The 27,298-nt window shown below is 41.2% G+C and overlaps 4 protein-coding genes across 4 annotated transcripts in view; 3 read left to right on the top strand and 1 right to left on the bottom strand.

Annotated features, from left to right (window-relative positions):
- LOC146611922 (semaphorin-4E-like) overlaps positions 1-27,298 on the bottom strand; it is a 66,185-nt gene that overhangs the window by 33,249 nt on the left and 5,638 nt on the right. The window lies entirely within an intron of this gene.
- On the top strand, positions 4,450-16,017 carry LOC146611925 (alcohol dehydrogenase 1). The gene is made up of 9 exons (XM_085343417.1): positions 4,450-4,554; positions 12,413-12,514; positions 14,005-14,146; positions 14,238-14,325; positions 14,428-14,647; positions 14,750-15,010; positions 15,117-15,249; positions 15,581-15,719; positions 15,813-16,017. The coding sequence occupies exons 1-9, from the start codon at positions 4,537-4,539 to the stop codon at positions 15,844-15,846; spliced, it is 1,137 nt and encodes a 378-aa protein (XP_085199543.1). The 5' UTR covers positions 4,450-4,536; the 3' UTR covers positions 15,847-16,017.
- LOC146611924 (alcohol dehydrogenase 1-like) lies at positions 16,753-20,789 on the top strand. The gene is made up of 9 exons (XM_085343419.1): positions 16,753-17,035; positions 18,370-18,389; positions 18,540-18,641; positions 18,793-18,934; positions 19,189-19,276; positions 19,369-19,588; positions 19,689-19,949; positions 20,102-20,234; positions 20,562-20,789. Exons 1-9 carry the CDS (start codon positions 16,936-16,938, stop codon positions 20,723-20,725), a joined length of 1,230 nt encoding a protein of 409 aa, XP_085199545.1. The 5' UTR covers positions 16,753-16,935; the 3' UTR covers positions 20,726-20,789.
- On the top strand, positions 23,094-27,008 carry LOC146611923 (alcohol dehydrogenase 1-like). Its single transcript, XM_085343418.1, has 9 exons — positions 23,094-23,133; positions 24,062-24,163; positions 24,278-24,419; positions 24,866-24,953; positions 25,173-25,386; positions 25,493-25,753; positions 25,916-26,048; positions 26,138-26,276; positions 26,377-27,008. The coding sequence occupies exons 1-9, from the start codon at positions 23,116-23,118 to the stop codon at positions 26,408-26,410; spliced, it is 1,131 nt and encodes a 376-aa protein (XP_085199544.1). The 5' UTR covers positions 23,094-23,115; the 3' UTR covers positions 26,411-27,008.

Genomic DNA, 27,298 nt, shown 5'->3' with positions numbered 1-27,298 from the left:
CCGACCTCATCACATGGCCTGCAGCAACAAACACACCACACTGCTTCGCAAAATCTTTAGTAGTCAGAAATCAAAAATCAAATTAAAGCATGAGAATCAGCCATAGTAGCAAAACAACCAAAACATCCAAGCTGCCACCAAAGAGGGAACCAACCAAATTCACGCCAATTCAAAGCTCAGTCAATGTTGTCTACACCAAAGCTGCCAGACCAAACTACTAAATTTAAAACATAACATTATTCAAGTCATACCAGTTACACTTGTGGCACAGTTATGCCACAACCAATTGTGAAAACTCAAGCCATGTGTTTCATAAGGCCACAAACCACAAGAAAATGACTTCAACCACATTTTCTGCCAGACTAAAGAGAAAGCATGCTCCTCTGTTGAGGTCAGCCACTTAAGCCTATTAAAGGGGATGCATGGCTCATGAAGCTAAACTCATCCCAAAATACAGGTGTTTAATGGCCAGGCAAAATGGTGACTATTGTTGTTCTCCTCCAGCATAAACCACAGAACAGCTCAACCTTAATGTAACCAATCCAAATCTTATCTTATGCGGAACTTATTAAGATATTGTATCGGGCTGTACTCAAAAAGCAGAACAGCTTTAAGCTATGTTAGCAAACAAGTTAGCACTGACCCAAACTTTAACCTTACCAATGGACTGAACATCTCCCATTTGTCACAACCTCACTCAAAGTGGGTGACAAAGGGCAATTTCCCATAGTTCACATAAAAACCTATCATAATATAACCAAGTGGCAATTTGGGTGCTTCCAGGTAGGGTAGAGTAGAGACTGGATAGTACATCTAGACCAGCTTTTATAGCCTGGAAGACCCATGTGAGCTGCATTAGCTGACTATGCTCTCATGCCGGCCAATCACCAATAAAAGCAGGTCAGGACTTTCTTGATAGTGGGAAGGTCATCACAAGTCACACATTAGAAATAACGAAATGACGTTAGCTCAGAGTAATGTGTTTGTTGTTTGATTCCTAATGACCAGATTTGTTTCTTCATTCCCCCAGGTGAACAGTTAGAGCCCATATTTACAAAAGGTCCTGTTCAGGTGCAAAAAGAAACTATTTGGAAAACTTTGTGCCAACCCCACAGTATGCTGTTGGTGTGAAATGCATTTTGCTTGCAGTTAAACTTGATCATAACTGTATCTTTTTAAGTTGCCAGCTGTTTGTGAGGTGATTGTTTCACAACCGTTGGAATACTCTTAAATAGTTGGGGGACATTTTAACAGGGAACAACAGTCCTGAACTTTTCTAGATATAATGTCCAATTTAGGGTTTGTTTGGGTTTTTTTGGATGACACCGGAGGCACGCAAAAAGCTAAAAGTATGGAATGCTGCTTTTAAGTCTAGTGATGAGGCTGTGTTCAAGACAGCTAGAGCCAGCCTGAACTGTGCATTTATGCTGGAAGGTTCAGTTTCTTCTGTGACCCTATAACACCAGGTGCATGTGGCAGGAGATTCAAGCAATAATAGCTTATAAGGCTACTCCTACACTGTATGACAACAACCCACACCTCCTCAACGACCTCAACGAATCTTTCTGTAGATTTGCAACAGACAACACCTCTGCAATAAAAGCCAGTCTTCACGCGGATGAGAAAGCGCTGAATCTCAATGCGGATGATGTCTGGGAAAACACTGGGAAAAGTGAATGTACGGAAAACATTCCAGGATGGGTACTGTTGGAATTTATTTTGATCTTTAAGGCTAATATCTCATAATTAGTGAAGGAAACGGTTTCCAAGGCCTAATCCGTGGATCGACTTCCTTCGAGGCGTGGACGTCTATCAGCAGAGAATGTACCTTCACCTATCAGCAGAGAATGTCCCTTAGTCTGTAACACAGTCAAATATATTCTCAAGCAATATTCAAGCATGCCATTCAGCGTGTTAGTACGAGCTCGGGAGCAGCTTGGGAGAACAAGAAAACAGAGACTGCTTTAGATTGTCTTCCCAAATTGACTCAACTTTATTCACAAGTACAACAGTTTATATAGAGGGTAAAATTCATGAGACAGCAGATTATCAGTTTAAACCAGTACAGACCAAGATAAGGGAGCGTCTTCCTGCCCTTGGGTGAAGAAGCATCCTTTGTGTAGTTTATTAGTTCAGCTACAATTGTGATTATCTCAGCGACATATTTTCAAGGCACAAAACAAAGAGTTCTTTCATTAGTGAAATCTGAAACAAACCATTTGGCCTTCAACAGGCGTCTAAAAGATTAAGAAACTAATGTAGCTGAGGGAGTGATCTCTGTGGTATTTCAACCTTGTACCAGCCTGTGATTCTCACACATCAATTCTTGGGTCAAAGAGAAAAATAACTAAAACAAAGGGGCCTTATTGAATGACAGAGTTTTCCTGCATAATGTCACTATAAAACAATATCCAGTAAATGCTACCATGGTACTAAAATACCTAACAATTAGTATCACATATTTGTGTTTTGTCCTTTGTTGCACACAGTGTAATGTAGGAGTTTTGGAAGTAGACTTTTACTCTGATACTAACAGAGACAACACTTCCTCACAACCCCCTCACAGGAATGTGGCCTTGATCATAAATCTGCTGTTATGGTATGCACTTTACACCCCTTCTTTAACTCTACGGGGCTGACCGGAGAACAAAACGTGGTTTCATCGTAACGGGAGTGTTGCCTGCAAAAGGGCGTCCCCAAATAAGGAGAGGTCCAGAAAGCTGCAGAGCTGGTGATTGGCCGTGAGCTGGTATCAGACCTAAGGCCACTCTCAGCTCTTTCGACCAACCATGTCAACATTCAGTTTCTGTGACCAGCAGTAAAAAGTGTATACTGCCTGGGTGCGGCAGCCTTTGAGCCTGAGAGAGGCCTACAACGCCATGTAAAACTAATTTAAAATTTTAAATGTTTTATTAATTATCTGTGAAAACTTATAATTGGAGCATATTTGTCTTGTCTCTCATAATAAAAACCCCAACAGTACTCGGGGAGTGCGGTGACCAGCTAGCAAACGTCCTTAGAGATATCTTTAACAACTCCTTGGAGCAGACTGTGGTTCCATCATGTTTCAAGTCTGCCACCATCATCCCTGTGCCCATCACGTGTTTTAATGACTACAACCCTGCTGCACGAACTCCCATAATGATGAAGAACTTCGAGAAGTTGGTAAAGGACTACATATCTTTAATGCCTCCCATATTTGACCGATTCCAGTTTGCTTACCAGCCAAACCGCTCTCCAGAGGACGCCATTTCCTCTGTTCTCCACCTGAGCTTGGTACATCTGGAGTAGAAAACAGTCAGCACTCCCATGGTTAACTGGCTGCTGGACTTCCTCACCAACAGACCTCAGTCAGCGAATGGGAAACAGCATCTCCATCTCCATCGGCTCCACCGGCTCCACTCAGGTCTGTGTCCTGAGCCCACTGCTGTTCACGCTGTGACACATGACTCCAGTGCTGCATCTGCTTCTAGTCACATCATCAAGTATGCACATGACACAACAGTGGTGGGTCTCATTAGGGACAACAGCGACCTGTCCTATAGAGATAAGGTGAAGCCGTGGATCTGTGCAGTGCTAACAATCTGTTCCGAAACGTCAAGAAGACCAAGGAGATGATCATCGAATTCAGGACAAAACTCTCATCAATGACAACAGTGCTGTTGAGGTAGTCACCAGGGATTTTCTGGGGGTACAGATAACTGACAGCCTGGACTGGAATGAGCTTGAGAGTTTGTAGCAAGTTTTATTTCAAGGTCTTGAGAAGGGTAATTGATAATTATAAAGTTTATGATGGGAGTTCTCTCAAAGACTTGTATATTGACCTTTATCTATATAAGACTAAAGGGCTGATGCAATATCTAGAACTGTTACTAAAGTCCAGTTACATTGTACACAAATCCAAAAGATAACATTTCTAATGTGCCAACTTACTGTTACGCACCTGTGATTGTACAGTTGACTAAGAAATCATCTGTCAAATTTCCAAACTGTGAATGTGAAGCCTGAGTGCCACCGAAATCTTTCACCTCCTTGACATACTATATAAAGTTTTCAAAATTATAGAACAATTCAGTGGATTTGTCATTGTGATGATTGTTGTTGAGTGTCATAAACTGTGTAATTATAAAGAAATAAATGTAAATTTTTATGCCATTCAGCATAAATGACTCACGATGGCCACTCAAACAAAATAACAGAAATACAGCGTCAGGTAGCTCTGTAAGTTGTCATAGTTTTTGATAAACGCAGTACAAAAGTGAGTTTTTCCATGATTTATTATCATCTGTGTTGACTGTGGGTTGTTTGTGCAAACATAGCAGCCTCCATATCTATTCTCCATATGAGTTTAAGCAAGGGAAGAAGAAAAAACGTTTTCAGTTTGCAATCATTGAAAAGTCCCTGCCCATCTGGTGGTTGCATAACTCCCTCTCCAGCTGTAGTATTTTAGCAGCAAGTCCAAGCAAGTTTCTCTGACTCCAGTCCTGCAGCTCCTGTTGCTTTCAACTTTTTTGTGACTCTGTCATAGTTGCAGAAATGTCCACCGCTGGTAAGGTAGGTACATAATTCCACATGGGAGGCCTCATTTACAGCTTTAATGTTTTAATGTGGGTTTGTTTGTTTGTTTGTTTTTGTTTTGTTGTTTCAAAAATTTTTGTTGCAAACCTCACATTAAAATATTGTACTTGGTTGAAATGTATTTTGCTGTACCTCTGTGTCTAAGTGTGGGTGGGTGTGTCATGAACACTGTAATAGCCGAAAGTGTTACAGATAAGGGTTTCAGGGCAGTTGAGCAGTTGTTAACCTATATCCTTTTACACATGCATGTTTATTCCACTAAGCCCAGCCTAGAGTTACTACTTTGACTGCAATAAAACTGTGATGAAATACATCTGTGAAATATTGCGTTTCCTATTTTGACTTGGAATGCACTTTCAAGCCATCGAGACAGTTTTGTGCAACTGCAAATTTTGGCAAGGATGCTGCTGTGGAAGGCCAAAAGAAAAGTATGGCGCATGCCCAAGAATTTAGTGCAGGGAATTCAAAAATAATGACCAAAAAAGCCCCTTTATTTATGTAATGTAACAACATGTGATTTAGTGAATGGTTTATTTTGTGTTATTCAATTTCCAGAGTCTACATTTACTACATTTGCTAAATGAGACATGGACTTTAGACTGTTCCTTGTCATATGATGTTTGCCCTTCTGCAGGAAAAGCCTTATCTGAACTATTAAAACCAATCTGCTGTTAAACAGTGGCTCTTTTGCACAAACTCTTGCTTGCACCAGTTGAATAGTATAATTTAAAGATGTTTGAAATTTCTCGAGTTTCTTCAGGCCCCTTCACCACCTCCTCTTGGAGTGAAGAAACGCCCTCGGAATCTTCTGCCCCTCTTTCAAACAAAGATCTGTGTGTTTGTTGTCCGTTGTCACCGCCGTGTCCCCCTTTTTGCCAAAAGCCTCTCGAACCTCGTTGGTCTCTGGTGTTCCTAGCTTTTGCCAACCCCTTCCTGGTTATCGCTGTGGTTATGGGATCCATCTTCTCAAGGAGCCCCAAGGCCATGACACTTGACCCCAGTTGCTGTGAAGGGTCCCCATATCTCCGTGTCCCCGTCTGGTGTCTGTTCCCTTCTCTGCAAGAGACAGAAAGCCAACACCTCTCCTGCGCTGGCTCTCCTAACCTAATGTTGTTGACTTTGTTTATTCCAATCCTATGCCATGCTTATGTGTGTAAGCGTGCATGCACTTAACCCTCTGCACGTGAAGTCAATAGCTCCAATATATCAATCCGATCCGTTGTCGGATGAAGCTTTTGACCTTCACAGACTAAGTGCCAGCTCCTTATAAGCACATTTGCAATGTGTGTATAAAAATGAACAACAGACCTCAAAAAAATTGGGCATTCTTAATTCTAACTTGAGTGTAGTACTCAGTTTCTGATCATCTAATTATGCTTCTCACTGGTCCCCTAAATTGTCTAAAAACCTTTAATTTTGCCATACCTAAATTATTAAAACACAGACCAAATCATAGACCCCCTATATAGCTTTTGCCTTTATGAGCACACTTCAATAATGAGCAACAACCTGCAATTAAAGATCAAATGCACTTTATACCTGTTTTAGTTCTTCCTTATATAGAACCTCCTCAGTTTCAGGTTAGTTTCAATTAGTCTCAATTAATTGTTCTAGTTGTATTTTGCAATTCAGCTAAAAAGCAAACCTGTTAAAGTAAACAGCTTATTTACAACCACCTGCAAATCATAAGAGTAATAAAAGATTCAGCACAACAGACAAGTATCATGTTCCGGTTTCTCCAATCATTAAATCACTTTTATTGCCACAATTTGTTTTATTCACACTTGGGCAATATTACTCCAAGAGAGAGAGAGAGAGAGAGAGAGAGAGAGAGAGAGAGAGAGAGCGAGAGAGCCCCTAATGGCCAGTTAGTGGGCTCTAGGTTAAACTGTCCCCAAATTAGTTATTTGTTATTATTACTTGTTTCCATGTCACTTGTCTGTTTTCTACTGCACCCTTCTCACCAAAGCAAAGCAAACATTAGCAGCATATTGACCGTAGTCAGCCATCCACATCCCATAGATGCTATAAAAACATTTCCTGTAAAAGAATCACACATAAATTCATCCACCCTCTTGTTCTGTCTCGGTGGAGGTTAACCTTAAGTCGTAGTCAAGTCTTGTCAGCTTTTACCAGTCAGTCCGTTTGTTTTATTTCCAGTCTTTCATCCATTCATTCATTCATCCATTTTTCTTTCTTTGCTGATAGCGGAAACCATCGCCGCATTTAGATTTCCGCCCTCAGCAAAATGACGTCATTTCAAAAGAAAAAGAAGAACTTGAGATCGGATTACCTCGCTGAATCCTTTTTTGGGCAGGGACTCTCATTTTCTAATTGTCCCCATAAGTGGTTTCCTCCAGAGCCAATTTCAATGCGGAGAAACTCACTTACAACAATTTTCTCGCCGACGTGTAACGCTTGTAATTTCCGATGTGCAGATCTGCTTAAAGAAAAGATTCACAAACAAAAATCAGTGCACTGTCCAAAATATAAAACAAAATAAAATAAAAGATAACAAAAACAAAAATACCAACGCCCGGGTCTTAGGACTTGTCACTGAATATTCCTCCCATCAATAAAAATACCCACCTAAACCTACACAGAGTCAAATCAACACCACCTCAACCTTTTCCTATTCCTAAACCTATGTGTTTTGCGTTCGTGAAACAAAATAGAACCGTTTCCATATTAAGTAATTTGAGCTCTTGAAATGTTTTAATTCTCTTAATTCTGCCAGTTTATTTCAACACTTATTCAATGACTTTTATTCAACTGCTACTTGGTCACTCAAATCTTAGCTGTTCAAATTGCCTAGGGTTCAACAAGGTCTAGATCCCCGTTATCATGAAACTTGAACGGGTGTACGATGATTTACTTACAGTAATTTAGAATCATCACTCAACCTAGCTCTACTACTGGCACTGCGTGACTTTTCTCACACTGGAAACCAGAATTTAGTACAGAACTTTAATACCTCAGGCAATCGTGTTCAAGGGCTGGCCCCCCTTTCTCTTCTTCTTTGTCCGTGTGTTCCTCCTTTTATTAAGTCTCCATCACAATGATGTGGCGCTCTGAAATAAGACTCACACTGTTAATTCATCGTTTTCACTCTGCACCACTGCTCAGGCTGTTTTCTTTTCTTTTTGGTGTACAGTAAACAATTGAGTCGAGGCCTTAAGCCCCAGATATCTCGCACGGGCATCGTTTTCATAACCAAACCGCTCTGGACTCTGCTCCCCAAACCACACAAATGCCCTCTGGGCTTATTATTGTAACAGATTCTGTATTTGGATTTGTTGTGTGCAGCATTGAGCCTTTGTTAATAAAGCATTCTTCATTGCAGCAGCTGGAGCATTGTGTGTCACTTCTTAGTGAATTGAATCAACATTTTTGATTTTGGTGCATGGGTGTGTATCAGTTTTCACTCACTCAACGAGTGCATAAGTGTTCATGTGTGTGTTTCTCTTCATTCTAAGTCGGCGGATGCAGAAGTGTGTGTTTGTGTGTTTGTATTCATCACCTTCCTGCTCTGTTGTTTGGGTAAACCAGCGGCCTGAAGCCTGCCCTGGGGTCCTCCCCTCCTCTTTGGGTCTGTTTTCATCCGTTGTTGCAGCTGCCTGCATCTTCTCCTTGTAACTTGACCCTTTTGCTTCTGTAGCTCCTTCCGGGCTTGCTCCTGCTGTTGGAGCTTTGCATCAGGTCTGGCGACCTCCTGCTCCAGCAAGCTTCCGCCTGATTTCAAGTCCTGTACGTGAAACTCCAAATCTGAGTGATGGGTTCAATTAGCAGCCAGCTCCTCCGGAGCCATGCTCAGTTTCTGCTCTGATGCCTTAAGCTCTTACTGAGGGCAAAAACCTCAGAGTCTTTTCCTTCCACGTCAGATCGGAGTCTATTTATGTTGTCTTTACTTTGCTCCACGGCCTTCTGCAGCTCTGCTGTTCGGCTCTTCTCAGAGGTCAGCATTCTTTTGCTCACCCTCCCTTTTCCTCCGGGCTTAATGCGCGTCTCGTCACAGCTCTGTCAGCTGACGCAGTCTGGGAATTTCCCCCGTGTAGTGAAACGGGCTTTAGGTTTAGTGCTCTCCGTCTCTGCTGCATGAGATCGCTTTTTTGCAGCACTGTTGACATCCTCAAGTTGTTGTTGTGAGTCCAGCTGCTGTGGCCTTCAGGGGTCAAAGGGTCAAAGATAGTCGCGGAGAGGGCAACGATGGTAGAGGGGAGGGTAGGAGTCCAGGTCAGCTTCGGCTTTCAGAAAAAACAAAAACAAAACAAAACAGGCGAACAGGAAAATGATGTTGTGTTGGCTGTGTTATCCCGAGAGGGGAGAAACAACGAGATCTCCCTTCCCCCCTTTTTTTTGTTTTTTCTCACCATATAATCAACTCATAACCCCCCAAGTTGACAGGACAACACAGGTACGTGTTAAAATTCTTAAGATCCTGTTTAGAAACCTAAAAAGGAATTTTCTACCATTCAGTAGTCCTTTGTCTCAAACAATCAACAAAACATGTCCCAATTCGACCCTTTTAACCACTAAATTTGTCGTGTCCTCACTTAATCATCAGACCAGTGCCTTTGTCTTTTGACGTTAAGTTGTTGTCTTGCAACCCAGAGAGTTTATTTGTCAGTAATGTATAAACTATATCATTTAAAAAACAGGTGTATGTTAAGTGTCGCTACTTTAACCTTGCATGTACGTGCACATGTATGTAAGCTGTTTCTTCATTGCATGTATAGGTGCGTCTGTATATGGGTTAATTTAACTTTTTCTCAAATGAGGCATTTCTCTAACACGCACATGTGTCTGTTCCTCACGCTTCTCATACCTTTCTCTGGTTGTGTGTGGTTTTATTTGTTTCAGTCATTTACCAGGAACATCTTTTCCTTTTCTCCATGTCTTCCGCCAGAGGTTAACACTGGTGAGATTCAGGGACACAGCACCCAGAGCAGTTCAGCGAGAAAAACCTGCCTAAAACTTCATTCTCTCTTTTTTTTTTTTTCCGGGAGGGGTAGGGACAACTCTGGTGTCCAGCCGTGAATTTTTAGCCAAAGCTTGGCCTGTCTTCTGCTGCCGTACTCAGGTTTCCAGGTTAAGAAAAAACACCTGTATGAAGACACTAAACATACATTTAGTATTTGTATAAACATAACTGCCTAAATTATTGAACTGAACCAAGGATCAGTTGAAGACCTTATAAATCCTGCTTCATTTCCCGTATTTATCACTCACTCCTAGTCTTGAGGAGGGTAGATTTAACTCTTTACTAACTTTAAACCCCACAAGTAAAAATTTCATATGTTCTTGACTGCAAACACAAAAACTGCTTGATGTTATTACTAATCATTTTCCTCCACAACACTCCAAATCATGTTCTCTCTTGTGTCCAGCAGGGGAATAAGGTGACCTCTACTCTCACTGCTTCCCCAGTCAGAGACAATATCTCACTCACACTTCCACACTTTATTGTTTTCCCTTTTTCTTGACTATTATTATTTCACAGAAAATCAACTGACCTACTTCTCCTTCCTCTTCTGTCATGCAGAAAGTCACACACACACAGCACTCGGCCCCTACCTTGTCTTTCTCTCACAGACACACCTACACACACACACACACTCTAATCGTCCTTTCACAACAAAACTTCACAAACGTCCACTGCAACAGTTTTAAGCACGCAAAGCCAGCGAAAATTCACTCTCACATTCACTTCCCTAACGACTACAAAGTTTTCACATAGAAAAATAATCCAGACAATCTACCATGCACCGTTTTCCCTCCTTATACGAGAGACTCAACCAACTTTTAAAAGCTTTATTTACACAACATCAAATGAAGCACAGATCTCTGCCTTTTCCAGGTAGAGAAGAAATACGACCCAACTAAAAAATCTCCCAGCAATCACACAAAGTTCTCAAATCAAATCGTTTTTTCACACTCTGGATCCACACAGAAGAAATTCAACAACACAAGACAGTTTATACAATTTACACTTTTAAATGCACACACACACACGGGTAATTTATATACAATATACACACGGGCCCGTATAAACACACCGCATGCCAGAACCACTTATCTCGTTTGTTTCTCTAGCGGTGTTCCTATACTTTAGACTGATTTATAAGCATCTATAGCCCAGGGCCGCGCCCTTGCTGGTCAATTAACGTTTCAAGTACGCCGCCTTGAAAACGGTCACATTACTAAATTCTACTTAATTTATAACCGTTTCCCGCAGCTGGAAAGGAGCTCCACCTCTGGCGCTAGTATCAAACCCACGCCTTCAGCTATACTTAAAACTCACAAGGCAGCCACGTTAAAAGGTCACGGCCGGGTCCGCGACCCTGTCGATCAAAAAATGCAGTATAAGACAATCACCCATTGATTGTCTAGCCTTTTTTGACGGGAGTCCGAATCCCCGCGGAAGGCCAACTCCGGGCTAAAACCTAACCACGCGTCCGCGATTAGGGGTCAGTGCCACCTGCTGGACGAACTGCATTCCTAGGAGACCGCGTCTCCAGTCCTAAATAAATTTACTTGTTTTAAAAGCCTCACGGTGAGCTCTCAGCCCCCCCGTTTAATTATCTGAAGCCCAAAACCGCGTTTTTGCTACCCAATCAAAACCAAATGCCCTACACTACCGATTGACTGGCTGGCATTCCCAGTCAACCCACATTTAAACCTCTTAAACCGTATTTATTTGTTTCCACACACCTTAAACCGTATTAACTTAAACACATAACTTCTTAACTCAAAATTCACCCCCAAAATAAACAGCAATGAATTTAGTCAGACTACTATGCCCTATTTTAAAACTAATTACTCAAGATCACTATGGACCAACGCCAGAAGCCCATACTGAGTGAATATTATTTAATCAAATTTAGTTTTAACTTCCAATATAGCGCCTTTGGATAAAAATCAACAGGCGGCACTCACCTTTTTTATGTCGCCTGGCGGCACTCAGATAGGCTGCTGGCCTTCGCCCCTGTTTGTCACCCACACGATAGCTGCAAGCTCCCCTCCTCCCCAACCGGAGTTTCGGCACCAAGTTGTTACGTCTGGTTCAGTTTGGGTAAGAAGGAAAAACAGCCGAGTCCGTGTAGGTGACAAACATAGTGATTTTATTACATGCTTCTAAGACAGAAGCATGGGAAGACAAGCGTACAGCCACAGATCTCCAAAAAGTGGACCGTTCCCCATCCTCATTTAAACCCATGATGACATCACACAGTTAGACCTTACTGGAAATGATAAGTCTCCCCATAGTCCAAAGTTCTCCTTATACAAACATCAGATGATACTTTAGAGAAAAACAAGTGTGTGACATGTCATGTTGTGCAGTTCTGTGAGCCTGTGTGTCCAACTAGAGAATGTCCTGACATGACCTCCCTGTGTAAATAAGGGTGAACGTGCGTGTTTACATAACTCTCTATGTGCATGTTCTGATGTAGGCCTGCAAATGAATTAGAACAAGGTCCTGCTGGACCCTCCAGTTATGGACGGTGAATACAATGCTGTGGATACCATTTGAGACTTGATTACAATGATGATAACCTGCATACATTAATCTTTACTCAGATTACCATAGATATAAAACAAAGATTATACTGTCCTCAGATTCCACAATGGTAAATGATTAATGATTGATACTTCTAATTATAACTGTGATCATAAGAATACAAAATAAAATATCTCCTGGTCACACAGGCAGGCATTAATGCACTTCAAATTACAAATGCTACATGAGTAGGTGCTTGTCATAACTCTGCAGAAACCCATCTTGGTATAGTTCAGCAGCACCCCAAAAATGTGACATTTCACGCTGCCACTTTAGGTCATCAAGTGCAAGGCAGCAGTGGCCTGGGAGCCAAACAAGCCTATGGTGATTGAGGAGATTGAGGTAGCCCCACCTCAGGCCAATGAGGTCCGGATCAAGGTGAGAATCGACACACACACATTCACAGATATCTCTTAGTGCACTTGTGTTGGTGAATGAAAGGAATCATAATAGTGGGTTCTAATCTAAGCAAAAGTTGCAGGAAACTGTTTCTCATGGTGAAACACAAAAAATGGGTAATAAGGCAAAAGTGAAAAATCTGAAAGATAAAAACTCGGATAACTAAAGAGCAGAATCTCCACTTCTTAGCTAATATTCAAATATTCAAATCAGCTGTAACCTGACAAGGACAAAGTGCAGGTGACAAAAATAGACATAAAAAAATATACAGGGTGGGCCATTTATATGGATACACTGTAATAACATGGGAATGGTTGGTGATATTAAAGTCCTGTTTGTGGCACATTAGTATATGTGAGGGGGCAAACTCCTCAAGATGGGTGGTGACCATGGTGGCCGTTTAGAAGTCGGCCATCTTGGATACAACTTTTGTTTTTTCAATAGGAAGAGGGCCATGTGACACATCAAACTTATTGGTAATGTCACAAAAAAAACCAATGGTGTGCTTGGTTGCCCCACCCTGTAGATCAGACAAATAAGACAGTGTTTACTTGCGGACGTATGATGTCAGTCAGACCCAGTGAAATTACGTTCCTTTCAAAATGTTGCTCAACATTGTTTAGTGACATGTCAGCACATTTCAATGTGAAATGCAGTCAGAATACCATCAGATGCTCTGCAGACTGTTTGTAAAATAACTCTTAGCTCCTTTTTAGGATCTTAAAGTAATTCCAGGCTCATCTTCTCCAAGATTTCATGTCCAGTTGACTGACAAGAGGCACAGAGATGCAGAGATGAGACCTACAATGTCACACAGTAGATCTTGCCTTTAGCTCTAATAAAGTATACTAATGCAGCTTTTTATCAGCTATCATTAGCTAGCAAATGAGGCTATCATCTAAAAACTGAATCTCTGATGGGAGCAGATATGAAAAATATTGTCTTTCAGTAGTACTTGTTGGTTCTATACCATTTAATACTGTTCAAAATGATTCTAAGGCTAAAAGCTGTAGGCGACAGTGAGCAGTTTTTTTTTTTAACTAGTCATTATGGAATTGCAGTACACTATCCACACAGTATGACAAAAGAAACTGTGGGACTTGGACACCTTTTACCACAAAGAATAACCATGTCTGACCAGGTTTGATGGGGTGTAGCCACTGTATTTAATCTCTAAAAGTCCATGAAAAATCAGGACAGAGATGTTAGCCACTGGACTCGGATAAAGACCTAATAACATCCGGGGGAAATTTTAACCCCAGAAATGTTCTTATTTAACAAAATGCTTCCTCATTTTGGGTGTATTTCTGGTATATAGCAAAAGACAGAGTTTTATCCATTCCCTTGCGTTTCCATTTCTTTCACATTCTTGCTATGTCAGGTAAAAAGCTTAGCAAACTGCACAGATAAAACCACAAGCCAAACTCTTCAAGTGTCCAAAAGAAACAATCATCTGTGTTCTCATGCAGATCGTTGCAACTGGAGTGTGCCACACTGACCTGTACCACCTTTTTGAGGGTATGCACAAAGATGGCTTCCCAGCAGTGCTTGGACACGAGGGAGCTGGCATAGTAGAGAGCGTTGGCCCCGGCGTTACTGAGTTTCAGCCAGGTCAGTTAAAGCTTTCATTTGTCTGTCTTGTCATGTTCACCAGGTGGTCTCTGTAAGATGCAGCATTCTCAGCCTTGTTTTTGAATTTTAGGAGACAAGGTGATCCCTCTGTTCATCTCCCAGTGTCGGGAATGTCGCTTCTGTAAGAATCCTAAGACCAATCAGTGTGAAAAAGGCTGGTGAGTTAATAGTTTTCTTAATTTCGCTTAATCGTAGAATTTGTTTTATATGTACCCTCTGCCACAAAGTACTATATTTTTTAACCAATGTTTTCTGTACAGGGCTGCTGATAGTCATGATGTGATGGCTTTAGCAGAATCCAGGTTCACCTGTAAGGGGAAGAAGGTGCTGCAGTTTATGGGGACCAGCACCTTCTCTGAGTACACTGTGATGAACCAGATGGCTGTGGCTAAGATCGACCCGGCTGCTCCTCTGGACAAAGTCTGCCTCCTTGGGTGTGGGGTCTGCACTGGATATGGGGCAGCTGTTAATACTGCTAAGGTGTGTATGTAGGTTTGACAGCAGGCGAAGATTGATGTTTGTTACTGTATGAAGTCTTAACAAGTCCAGAGTATCCAAACTGACTGTTTTTTTTTCCTCCAGGTTGAGCCAGGCTCCACCTGTGCCGTGTTTGGTCTGGGAGCTGTGGGTTTGGCTGCAGTCATGGGCTGCAAGGCTGCAGGAGCCAAAAGGATTATCGCTGTTGACATCAATCCAGACAAGTTTGAGAAGGCCAAAGTGTTTGGAGCCACTGAGTTTGTGAACCCAAAGGATCACAACAAACCCATCACTGAAGTTTTGGCTGAGATGACTGGTGGAGGTGTGGACTACTCCCTGGAATGTGTCGGGAACGTGGCAGTCATGGTGAGGCAGACTGACAAATTCGAATAAAGACTGGATCAGTTTGTAAATATGGTCAAGAACCCTATGTTTACAAGTCAGCTGACATTTGGCTGGTTTTATCATGTAGCGCAGTGCCTTGGAGTCTTGTATCAAAGGCTGGGGTGTCAGCGTGCTGGTTGGCTGGACTGATCTCCACGACTTTGCAGCCCGACCCATTCAGCTCATTGCTGGACGTACATGGAAGGGCTCTTTGTTTGGAGGTGAGGCACATGTGATCATCCACACTAACTAATGTAATTTAATGTAACCACCACCGCAGCATTACTGAGCACAGCTTCCAGTTTTGGGGAGGTGTTTCTGCATCCATATGCATCTAACTTTCTTCAGCTTTACATCAGCACATTGAGTGCAGAACTTTGAAAAGCACCAGGTTGTATTCAGCACATTCAAACATCTGCACATTTTCCATAATTGGTTTCACACACCAAATTACCAGGAACAGTACCTCCTGTGCTGTGACAGTGGCCAGAAGGCTTGAAGTGAGAAAAGACTAATTGATGTTATAATATGCTTTTTATATCTGGGGCTCAGGATTTAAAAGTAAGGATGGCGTCCCTGAGATGGTTAAAGCTTACCTGAACAAGAAGGTGAAGCTGGATGAGTTCATCACTCATAAAATGACTTTGGACCAGGTCAACGATGCCATTGAACTGATGAAGCACGGCAAATGGTACATACTTTCTCAATTATTACTAACTAGATGCAAAAATGAAAAACTAATAGGTGCAAGTCTTCTAATTTGTGCTTTGTATTTGTTTCCCAGCATCCGGACAGTTCTGAGTGTTTCTCCACAGTAAGACCACTTCATTCCTCAGTAATCTGAAGCCATGCTCTACAGTGAACACCATTCAACAGATTATGTGCAGATTGTGTTTGTAAGAATTATCATCAGTGTTCACATGATCAAAATCTGAGGAGTGATTGTGCAGCAAAATAAATGGTTTTAACAGATGACTGGTTTCCTCACTTCTGATCAGATTTGGTTGTGTTATTTTATAAGTCGGTGCAGAGGCTGTAATTCAGTTCACTATTTCACTGGTTGTAGTGTGGCACAAGCTTTCTAGTCAGTTTAGATTTACAGACTTGTCTAATCAACTATATGTACTTAGGTTGGCAAACAGTGTTGAAATTACACTACTAGTGATGAGATCATGGATTTATTACCACAGCTATTTCTGCCTGTTGCACTACTTTCCTGGTAACATCAAAAGGAGGCAATATTTCAGCTAAAAGAGTTAAAGCTATTAACTTTCTCCTATAAACCCCTTTAGAAAGCCTTTTATATTTTCTCACTCAGATTCTTGCTTCAAATATTGACAGGGGTTATACACGAATGCACTAAGATGCATTTGTTTGGCTGAATGATGCAGTTTTTCCTTTTATATTGAACTTTTATTTGCAAAAGTACCCATCCAGACAGAATTACTTAGCCTTCTTTTCAGTAACAGTTCCTGGAGTTCTAGAGGAAGCACAAAGAGAACATGTGCAGAAGGGTCTTCCACAGGTTTGAACCCAGGGCCAACTTCTTGTTGGGCGATTGAGGTAATCACTGAGCCACCATCGTACTGTGCATTCAGAAATACTGTCCTGAGTCATTTTTCTGGGGTTGTTGGATGAAAAAACAAAACAAACAAAACTGTCTTTCACTGTAGATTCATATTAAATTCATATTATATTTATATATTTATTTTTTTATTTTTGTACTTGATAGATAGCTTAGCTTAGAATAAACTCCCATCAATTATGATGATGGTGATGATGATGATGATGATGATGATTATTATTATTATTATTATACATTATTTGCAGTCGGACTTTGAGTCATTTTAACGTTCCAGGTCAGCTCATTTAGGCATGCCTCATTAGCCGCTTTCCTTATAAGGAAAATGCAGCTGCAAAGCGAATATTGGCCAGCCCTTAATTACCACCCTGCACCTTGGAGCATCCGTTGTTTCCCACCTGTTGTAGACCCGCTATTTCCTTCAGGTATGTGCAAGTTGCTTTCTTTGTGATTGTGTTTACGGTCTCGTTCTGCCCTGGAAAAGCAAAAATTAGCTGGCTGAACTCGTTTAACTGATCTCTCCTTCATTGCTGTGTTGTTGTGCATTTCTGAAATGCTGCCAGTAATGTTAGAGGTTTTCTAAGCAGTGGGAACTCAGAATCATTGTTTCAACATGGTAACCCAAGCCAGCTCATGTTTCATTATAAACTAGTAAGATGAGTCGAGTAACTCTGAAATAAGTGACCTTGTTCTAGAAAGGTTGATCAGAGTGAGTTTCAACATCTGTGTTCCTCCTGAGTTAAGTGAAGCAAATCCATCCTAAGTGAAATGGTATCCTTTTAATGTGGCCTATGTAGCATTTTAAATTAAAGAATTAGAGGGGACAATGGAAAGCTTTTTGGGTTCCTTGTCTTCCCAGTTATAATTTACCCTACTTTAAATTTTATTAACAAATAAAAGAACCACATGATTGATGATTACATTTGAGTTTAAAGAAATTGAATCTAATTAAATGTAAATCAGCTTTAATGTAACTGGGATTAAAGCCACTGCAGATTGAGTCAAAGCTACAGTGTACTTATGCGTGTGTGGTGTTGAGACCCAGTCAGGCCTCCTTTAACCTCTCAGTGGAAAATCTGAAGCTTTAGACTGATTTGATAACAAATATTGTACCTCTCCAAATCAACCTGTCTGCATCCTGGATTCAAAACATCTTTGAAATCAATTTAAGATTAAGATTAGACAATTCATTTACAGACTGGCCCTCAAATTGTCGCGTTATTGCAAAAGATGAGTTTAGATTTAACCTTACATTTAAAATTCAACTTTTTGGTTTAACACCTATATTTCACATTTAGATGGAACTGGTTTGCAAATGTTGCAAACATGGTTTGAAGAGTTTTTGTTTTTTAAATCCACATTTTAAAGTTTGGAACCAAATTGACTTCAGCATGGTTTAGTTTACAAAACGCATAACATACAGGTTAATTATAAAGCTTGGATGTCATATGTGGGGAACATTTGTATTTGAAGCCACGTCTGTTTAACCTAACTGGTTAATGGTAGTAGTTGGGTAAATGAGTTAAAGTCTAGCTATAAACAAGCCCCACCCCCTCTAGTTTCATTCAAAAGAACACCGTTCACAACATTTGAAAGCATCACAAGCTCTCTGATATGAGAACTCTGCTGGGTTATTGATTGGTTTTAATTTTGAACTAACACTGCTAATACAGAGGAAAATTATAAGTTTGTGTCCCCATGAACTGCTGTCACACTACTTGTAACTACTCAAGTCCATCTCTCCACCTTTTTGTTACAGAAATGACCACTGCTGGTAATGTAAGTGTAAAATTTCCTTTCTTTTATTTCCTTCTATAATTTTTCGTTTTTCAAAATTAAGGCTGAAAAAGGCTAATGGAGGCTAATTATAGTAATTTAATCATGTGCATTGGACTTGGAATTTTCTTCTTCCTCCAACTTCCCCTTTAGGTCATCAAGTGCAAGGCAGTAGTAGCCTGGGAGCCCCAGCAGCCTGTGGTGATTGAGGAGATAGAGGTAGCACCACCCCAGGCCAATGAGGTCCGCATCAAGGTGAGACGTCCACTTTCAAGACTTGCAGGCCCTCTCATCCTCTGAAATGATCCTGGAGCAATGTAGTACCTCCATAAAGTTCCTGTTTTACCAGAAGATTCACCAGAAACAACCTTGACTTTGGATTTGATTATTATTCCCGTGGTTACAGATTGTTTCAACAGCGCTGTGCCATTCAGACCTGTACTGTCTGTTGAAGGTTGTGGAGAAGGAATTTTTCCCAGTCGTCCTTGGCCATGAGGCGGCCGGCATTGTCGAGAGTGTTGGGCCTGGAGTCACAGAATTTCAGCCAGGTCAGTTTTTAACTTTGAACAAATTAAACTTCTCTCCGTGAACAAGAGATTGACCCTGACATCAGCCACAGCTGTTCCCATGGTGTTCAGGTTGGTTTTAGGAAGAGACTTGATTGCCTTTGTCCAGAGGGTGGTTTTAATTGTAAATTGTGATGTTCAAATTTTTAAATTCTCAATCCAAGTAAATGTGGTCCATAAGCGGGCACTCGGTTAATACGCCAAAGCAGAACGTGTGACCATTTATTTTTCCTCAGGAGACAAGGTGATTCCCCTCTACCTTCCTCAGTGTGGAGAATGTCGCTTCTGTAAGAGCCCTAAGACAAACCAGTGTGACGTAATTTGGTGAGTACAATCTTGCTTTATTCTCACCTCTCATTGCCACCATGTGCTGATGCGTACTCTTGAGGTTCATGTTTTCCCTCTATCTTGTTCAGGACTAGAATGGGTTCAAAAGAAATGGCACTGGAAAAGTCCAGGTTAACCTGTAATGGGCAGAAGCTGCGGCAGTTTATGGGAATCAGCACCTTCTCTGAGTACACTGTGGCTCATCAGATGGCTGTGGCTAAGATTGACCCTGATGCTCCTCTGGATAAAGTCTGCCTCCTTGGGTGTGGGGTCTGCACTGGGTATGGGGCAGCTGTTAATACTGCTAAGGTGTGTATGCTGCTAGAACTGAAAGGTTTTTTTTGTTTTAGTAACGACCTGTAAGCACTCATCCAAAATGAATCCCATTTACTGAAATCATCTCCTGCAGGTTGAGCCAGGCTCCACCTGTGCCGTGTTTGGTCTGGGAGCTGTGGGTTTGGCTGCAGTCATGGGCTGTGAGGCTGCAGGAGCCAAAAGGATTATTGTTGTTGACATCAACCCAGACAAGTTTGAGAAAGCCAGGGAGTTTGGAGCTACTGACTTCGTCAATCCCAAGGATCACAATAAACCCATTAGTCAAGTGCTAATGGAGATGACTGGTGGAGGTGTGGACTACTCCCTGGAATGTGTTGGTGATGTGGAATGCATGGTAGGGGAATTTTATGAAATTTAGATTCTCAATAGAGGGAATTAAGTGAAACAATTTCCTTTTTGTTTTTAAAACCCAAAAGACCTTGAGTCAGTTTAGTCTTTTCAGTGACTTCTATCCTTCTGCTGACTTGTTACCATTTCTCCATCTAGCGCAGTGCTTTGGAGTCCTGTGTGAAAGGCTGGGGTGTCAGTGTGATCGTGGGATTGACAGACATGCAAGACGTAACCACCCGACCTCTTCAGCTCACCTCGGGACGTACATGGACTGGCTGCCTGTTTGGAGGTGAGACAAATGTGACCATAACCAGTAGTTCTAGTGGGCTGGACCAGCGTACAACATTTTCACATGAGTGATTAAATCTGATGGGCAGCTCACAACAAATTGTTTGTGGTCGAAGCTGGCATGCTTCTCCAAATTAGGATTCAAGTATGCTTGATATGCAGCCCACCTGTTATAAGGCAAGAAGCGGGGCACTCCCTGGAGAGGTCCCCAGTCAGCTGGACATATTCATGTCATGAATTGGACTGAGATCTGCATAATTTCTTGCATCTTCTGTTGTAACAAACTGGTTAGTGCCGTTCTAACTTGTGTGTCTTTGGGTGGGGTCAGGATTTAAAAGTAAGGATGCTGTTCCTAAGATGGTGAAAGACTACCTGGAAAAGAAACTGAAGCTGGATGAGTTTATCAGTCACACTATGACTATGGATGAAATCAATGATGCCATTGACCTAATGAAGCAAGGCAAATGGTACATACAGCCTCAGCTGACATAACTTAATTACTAGATGTCCAAAACGAAGACCTAATTTGTGTTGTTTATTTCAAAGCATCCGGACAGTTATGAGTGTTTGTCCAGAATGAGGTAAAACGCAGCAAATGGTAGATTTACACTCACTGGCTGACTAAATGACACATTAATCATTCTTCTTTCTGTATCCAGGTGGTCATGAGCTTCTCCACAAAATAAACTCCAGTCCTGAATTCAACAACCCTAAAATAACTCATCACTACACTGTGCATAAAGGGAATCAGACATCCATGGATGGTTGAAATCTGTGTTGATAAGAGAAACTAAACACTGTTTAAAGAGCAAAATAAATGGTTTAAACAAATCTGTGTAGTTTATGCTTTTGTTGTACAATATATTAAGCAATGCATTGAATAGTGCCAGATGTAGTGACTCACATTTCATTAAGACTCGTGCAAATATTGCCTTTTAAAGTTTATTTTTGTTTAACACACTTTGCAATGCCTGAACTAATTGTTTTCAGAGTTTGACTATTTAATAACTGCTGCTCACATTTACACAGCCTAATATAAATATGTACTTAACATAGCAGGGAGTGCTGTCGTCATCCCGCTAGTTTTGTCACAGATGTCCCTTGTTAACTTCTACTTTAATGTAATTGCTTATGGCAGTGAACACAACTTCAGAATTCCAAACAGATCTGCCATTTGTATTCCTATCCTCAGATCCTTTAGATCCTGGCTTCATATGCACTTGCTTCAATCTTCTGCCATGACCACTCAGTACCAACTGTACACTTAAACTAATAGTTCTAAATTCCATCCATCCATTCGCTTCCGCTTATCCTTTTCAGGGTCGCGGGGGGCGCTGGAGCCTATCCCAGCTGTCATGGGGCGAAAGGCGGGGTACACCCTGGACAGGTCGCCAGTCTGTCGCAGGGCTAACACATAGGGACAGACAACCATTCACATTCACTCGCACATTCACACCTAGTGGCAATTTGGATTATCCAATTAACCTATCCCCACAAGCTGCATGTCTTTGGACGGTGGGAGGAAGCCGGATCAGGAGCAGATCTGTGCTTCTGTGTTCAGCCAGGGTTTAGTTTGCCATCCTACAGGGGGGGTGGGGACTGAAACTTCAGCTTAAGTCCATATTCTAGTTTACTCATGTTGTCACATGTTGGAGTAAACTTGTCAATTCCCCTTTGACCCTCTTTAACTCAGGACACATTGGGAATGTCCTGAAACACTTGCTGGCTTGCATGCACTGCAAGAATGAAGTGTGATAACAGGACAGCATACTGCATTTGGGATGGGTGTGGTGTGTTTTGGTTTTCTTCATAAATAGTATGCTATGTAGTCTGGATATTCTGAGACACGTTGTGTTAGGTATTTTAGTACCATGGGAGCATTTACTGGATATTGTTTTATAGTGACATTATACAGGAAAACTCTGTCATTCAATAAGGCCCCTTTGTTTTAGTTATTTTTCTCTTTGACCCAAGAATTGATGTGTGAGAATCACAGGCTGGTACAAGGTTGAAATACCACAGAGATCACTCCCTCAGCTACATTAGTTTCTTAATCTTTTAGACGCCTGTTGAAGGCCAAATGGTTTGTTTCAGATTTCACTAATGAAAGAACTCTTCGTTTTGTGCCTTGAAAATATGTCGCTGAGATAATCACAATTGTAGCTGAACTGATAAACTACACAAAGGATGCTTCTTCACCCAAGGGCAGGAAGACGCTCCCTTATCTTGGTCTGTACTGGTTTAAACTGATAATCTGCTGTCTCATGAATTTTACCCTCTATATAAACTGTTGTACTTGTGAATAAAGTTGAGTCAATTTGGGAAGACAATCTGAAGCAGTCTCTGTTTTCTTGTTCTCCCAAGCTGCTCCCGAGCTCGTACTAACACGCTGAATGGCATGCTTGAATATTACTTGAGAATATATTTGACTGTGTTACAGACTAAGGGACATTCTCTGCTGATAGACGTCCACACCTCGAAGGAAATCGATCCACGGATTAGGCCCTGGAAACCGTTTCCTTCACGTTGGAAATTAAAAATATAGTTCAACAGTTTTAGGATTACCTAAAGACTTTTGCATTACGGAATTTTTGTCATATTCTGCAAGTACATGTAAAAAGTGCTGATTTCACAATACCACCACAGGTGAGCAGTATTCCCCGAGGCAGTAAGACCATGTACATCTTGTCCTTTGGACAGAAACTTGACTATAATAATGGAACTACATGTAATTCCCAGATTGTAAACAGTCTCATATAAAATGCTTGCGTAACCGTACTGGGTAAACCTGACCTCTGAAGTCCCTACCAACAAATGTTTATGCGTCATCGCAGAATTTAAAGTCCATTCTTCCGTCGAGTTTTCCTCATTTGGTTGCAGAAATGGCCACAGCTGGTAAGGTAAGTAAATCATTTAAATGTGTTTCAATTACTTTTGCAGATTTTTATTTTTTTTTATAAAGGAAAGAATATCATAACACTTTACATGTGCTATGATTTAATGGTTTGCTTTGCACATATTTTAGCGAAATCATATTTTCCTCTTGAGATGGTAGTATTGTACTGATTTTACTGCTTAATTTATTAAGAATAGAACCACCAGGAAGGGTCACATTGAGTCATGTGTGGCATAGCTGCACTGAAATAAAGTCTGCATTGAAACTGTGAGGCAGGCATCAAAAACAGATCATCTTCTATTTAAAATTAACCTCAAAGCCAACTACAAAAACACAAACTAATATTGTAAAATTATTTAAACTGAACAAAGTTTATCATCTCATCCACATCTGCCTCTAAGGCTCATGACAAAATGTGTCTTAAAATTGTGTTGCCAGGGCAGCCAGCATGTGGTTGGATATTAATTTCTATGGGGTGAAAATGACCACCTCGGTGGTGCTGGGTAGACCCTCTAAGTCAGGGGTGTCCAACTCCAGGCGTCAAGGGCCGATGTCCTGCAGGTTTTAGATGTGTTCTTGATCCGACACAGCTGATTTAAATGGCTACATTACTGCCTCAACATGTCTTGAAGTTCTCCAGGAGCATGGTAATGAACTCATCATTTGATTCAGATGTGTTGACCCAGGGTGAGATCTAAAACCTGCAGGGCACCGGCCCTTGACGCCTGGAGTTGGACACCCCTGGTGTAAGTGGTCATTGTTACAAAACTTTTGAAATGGCACTAATGGTAAGGGGGGTCAGCCACTGATTAATAATTTCCTTTATTGCATATTTAAAGATTTTTATTTAAATTTCTCCATCTGCTCTGTTAAGTTGGTTTACAGAAATGACCTTGGTGGATAATTTTAATATTGTAACTCTGCCATTTAAGGTCATCAAGTGCAAGGCAGCAGTGGCCTGGGAATCCAGCAAGCCTCTGGTGATTGAAGAAATAGAGGTAGCCCCACCCCAGGCCAATGAGGTCCGCATTAAGGTAAGAAGCAGCCGGCTTTGATGCTCTTGTATGCATGTATGTTCTTTACGCTTTTCTACAACTAAACTCCTATAATCTCATTCAGTGCTTCTTTTACCGTCATATTTGCTGTAGATTGTGGCAACATCTCTGTGCCATTCAGACCTGTACTTCCTTTATGAGAGTCTGGACAAATCGCTCTTCCCAACCATCCTCGGTCATGAGGCAGCCGGCATTGTAGAGAGTGTTGGGCTGGGAGTGACGGAATTTCAGCCAGGTTTGTTTGAGATTGTTTAACATCCAAAAATATGCTTATTTGCATTTTGTGCAAGAGAGAAATAAGACTCATCTCAATCCTGTGTCTAAAGTCTGTAACAAATTTGCAACAAAAATGCAAGCAACTATAAGACAAAAAGGTAATGTTTCATTTAGTGTTCTTTTCTGTACAAGAAATTTATATTTTAGAATTTTAAGGATATTTTATCTTGCAGTGTTTTGAAAACAAATTCATGCTGGAATGGATGGAGTTTAAAAATGTTCAGACTTTCATAATTTGTTCATACGCAAGGTCAGAAGCACTCCTAAATTTGTTCATGGAGCATAAACAAGTTAGGTGCTATGTGAAATGTTTGTCATCCTCTGTGGATGTGAAATGTTTGACGGGTTACGTATGGATTTGTGTATACATGCTGTAAATGAGGCTCAATGCTTTCTGTCTTCCAGGAGACAAAGTAATTCCTCTTTTCCTACTCCAGTGTGGAGAATGTCGCTTCTGTAAGAGTCCTAAGACCAACCGGTGTGAAGAAGCAATGTGAGACTCATTTCATGCCATCTTATTCAGTTTTCATGTGCTTTTACACACACTGCACTTTTTTACAGACTAGATATAAATGTTGTGAAAGTATTCCGACTACTCGTCTTTTTATCAACTAGGTAACTGTTGATTTCATTCCTTCAAGAGGAATACTTTTAAAAGTTGTGCATAAAAAAATAAAAAAAAAATCCAAAACATCAAATATGTCTTGTTTAGGAAAAGGCACGCCCAGAAAAGCACAGAACATTCCAGGCTTACCTGTAAGGGGCAGAAACTGCAGCAATTTATGGGGACTGGGACCTTCTCTGAGTACACTGTGATGAACCAGATGGCTGTGGTTAAAATCGACCCGGCTGCTCCTCTGGATAAAGTCTGCCTCCTTGGGTGTGGGGTCTGCACTGGATATGGGGCAGCTGTTAATACTGCTAAGGTGTGTATGGTGGGCTAACGGAATAGCCATTGGAATTGGACATTTTGTGCTGGGGGTGTTTAATTTAATTTTTATGTCCAGTTTTGATCAGTCTCCTTTCCTGCAGGTTGAGCCGGGCTCCACCTGTGCCGTGTTTGGTCTGGGAGCTGTGGGTTTGGCTGCAGTCATGGGTTGCAAGGCTGCAGGAGCCAAAAGGATTATCGCTATTGACATCAACCCAGACAAGTTTGAGAAGGCCAAAGTGTTTGGAGCTACTGACTTCGTCAATCCCAAGGATCACAATAAACCCATCAGCCAAGTGCTGATGGAGATGACTGGTGGAGGTGTGGACTACTCCCTGGAATGTATTGGGAATGTGGAATGCATGGTGAGGAAGATTTAATCTACTCGGTAGTATCAAATGTCTAGTTTAGTAAAAGTCAACTAAACCTTGCTCTTTTCCAGCAGTGGTTATTTAAGAAGTCCTTCATTAATATATCCTTGTATCCTTCTACATACAATTCTGCTGCTCCGCTGTTTCTCCATGTAGCGCAGTGCTTTGGAATCTTGTGTGGTAGGCTGGGGCGTTAGTGTCATTGTTGGATGGACAGACTTGCATGACGTAGCCACCCGACCTATTAATCTCATGCTTGGACGTACATGGACTGGTTGCGTGTTTGGAGGTGAGATAAATATAAGGGAGCTTACGGTGTCTTTATTAAGCTTATGTTGAGATTCATTACAGCTTGTCGTTTTGTCTTTTGGGGATCAGGATTTAAGGGTAAGGGTGGCATTCCTAGGATGGTTAAAGCATATCTGGACAAGAAGGTGATGCTGGATGAGTTCATTACTCACAACATGACTGTGGACCAGGTCAACGACGCCATTGAACTGTTGAAGAACGGTAAAAGGTAGATTTGCTCTACTATACTTTCTCCTCCATTATTGAGTCAACAGCAACACAGATTAGACCAAAACTTTGCTCAAATCTTTTCTCCTTTTTCCCCACAGTATCCGCACAGTCATGAGATTTTCTCCACAATAATGCTGCTGTGCTGCCTTCAATAACACTAAAGTTACTACCAGCGAACACTAATCAGTGTTTGAAGAGTAAAATAAATGGTCTCCCAGATGGATCTGTGTGTGTGTGTGTGTGTGTACTCATTTTTTTGGGCTGCATGTTCTGTGTCTTCGGCTATATCCACGATTTCACTACTAAACTGTACTTAAAGGGGCCTATTAGCTGCCAGCTGCTGGAAAGGTGGGGTGAAAAAGTTGCCAGCTTACAGCCAACAGACTTGCTTAACCATTCACACCTACAGTAAATTTAGAATCACAAGTTCACCCAACATACATGTCTTTTGACTGTGGGAGGAAGATGGAGTGCCCACACAGGCACAAAGAGAACATGTAAACTTCATTCAAATCCAGGATCTATTTGCTGTGAGGCAACTGTGCTAACCAAATATTAATAGATTTCTATAAAATTAACCCAAAAAACCTACATATGATAAAAGATTGAAGAAGTGATGTAATTGCCTTTGAATGCATTAAATTCACTCTTATGACTGGCAGCACCAAATAAATTGTGAGGCATACATTTCCTTCTTTAGCCAATTACTTATGCCAGCTGTTCTACATTCTTCAACAGAATTGGTTTCTTCTGACTGGGACACGATTTAGGCTCTCAGCCGGTCTTGTTTTCATTTCTGCACCTCCATCAGATTTAAATATTGGTAACCCTACTGATCCTAAATATTAATTTATTGCACATTGAATCATTCCAGTTTAACAGTGTACTGCAGTTCTGTAGGTGATCACACGAAGTCCTGTTGATGAACTGCATAGGTGGTTAAAATTCAAATAAATGTACTGTCTATTTCATTACTTTGAAAAGTGACTCCAACCACTTTCATTTTTCATGTAGAATTGT

This window comes from Diplotaxodon limnothrissa, linkage group LG19 (assembly GCF_057381915.1).
Source record: "Diplotaxodon limnothrissa isolate DT_005_m linkage group LG19, D_limnothrissa_male_GT1.1, whole genome shotgun sequence".
NCBI classification, from domain to species: domain Eukaryota; kingdom Metazoa; phylum Chordata; class Actinopteri; order Cichliformes; family Cichlidae; genus Diplotaxodon; species Diplotaxodon limnothrissa.
Note: the sequence above shows the minus strand (reverse complement) of the source record. Positions and strands in the feature narration are given on the sequence as shown.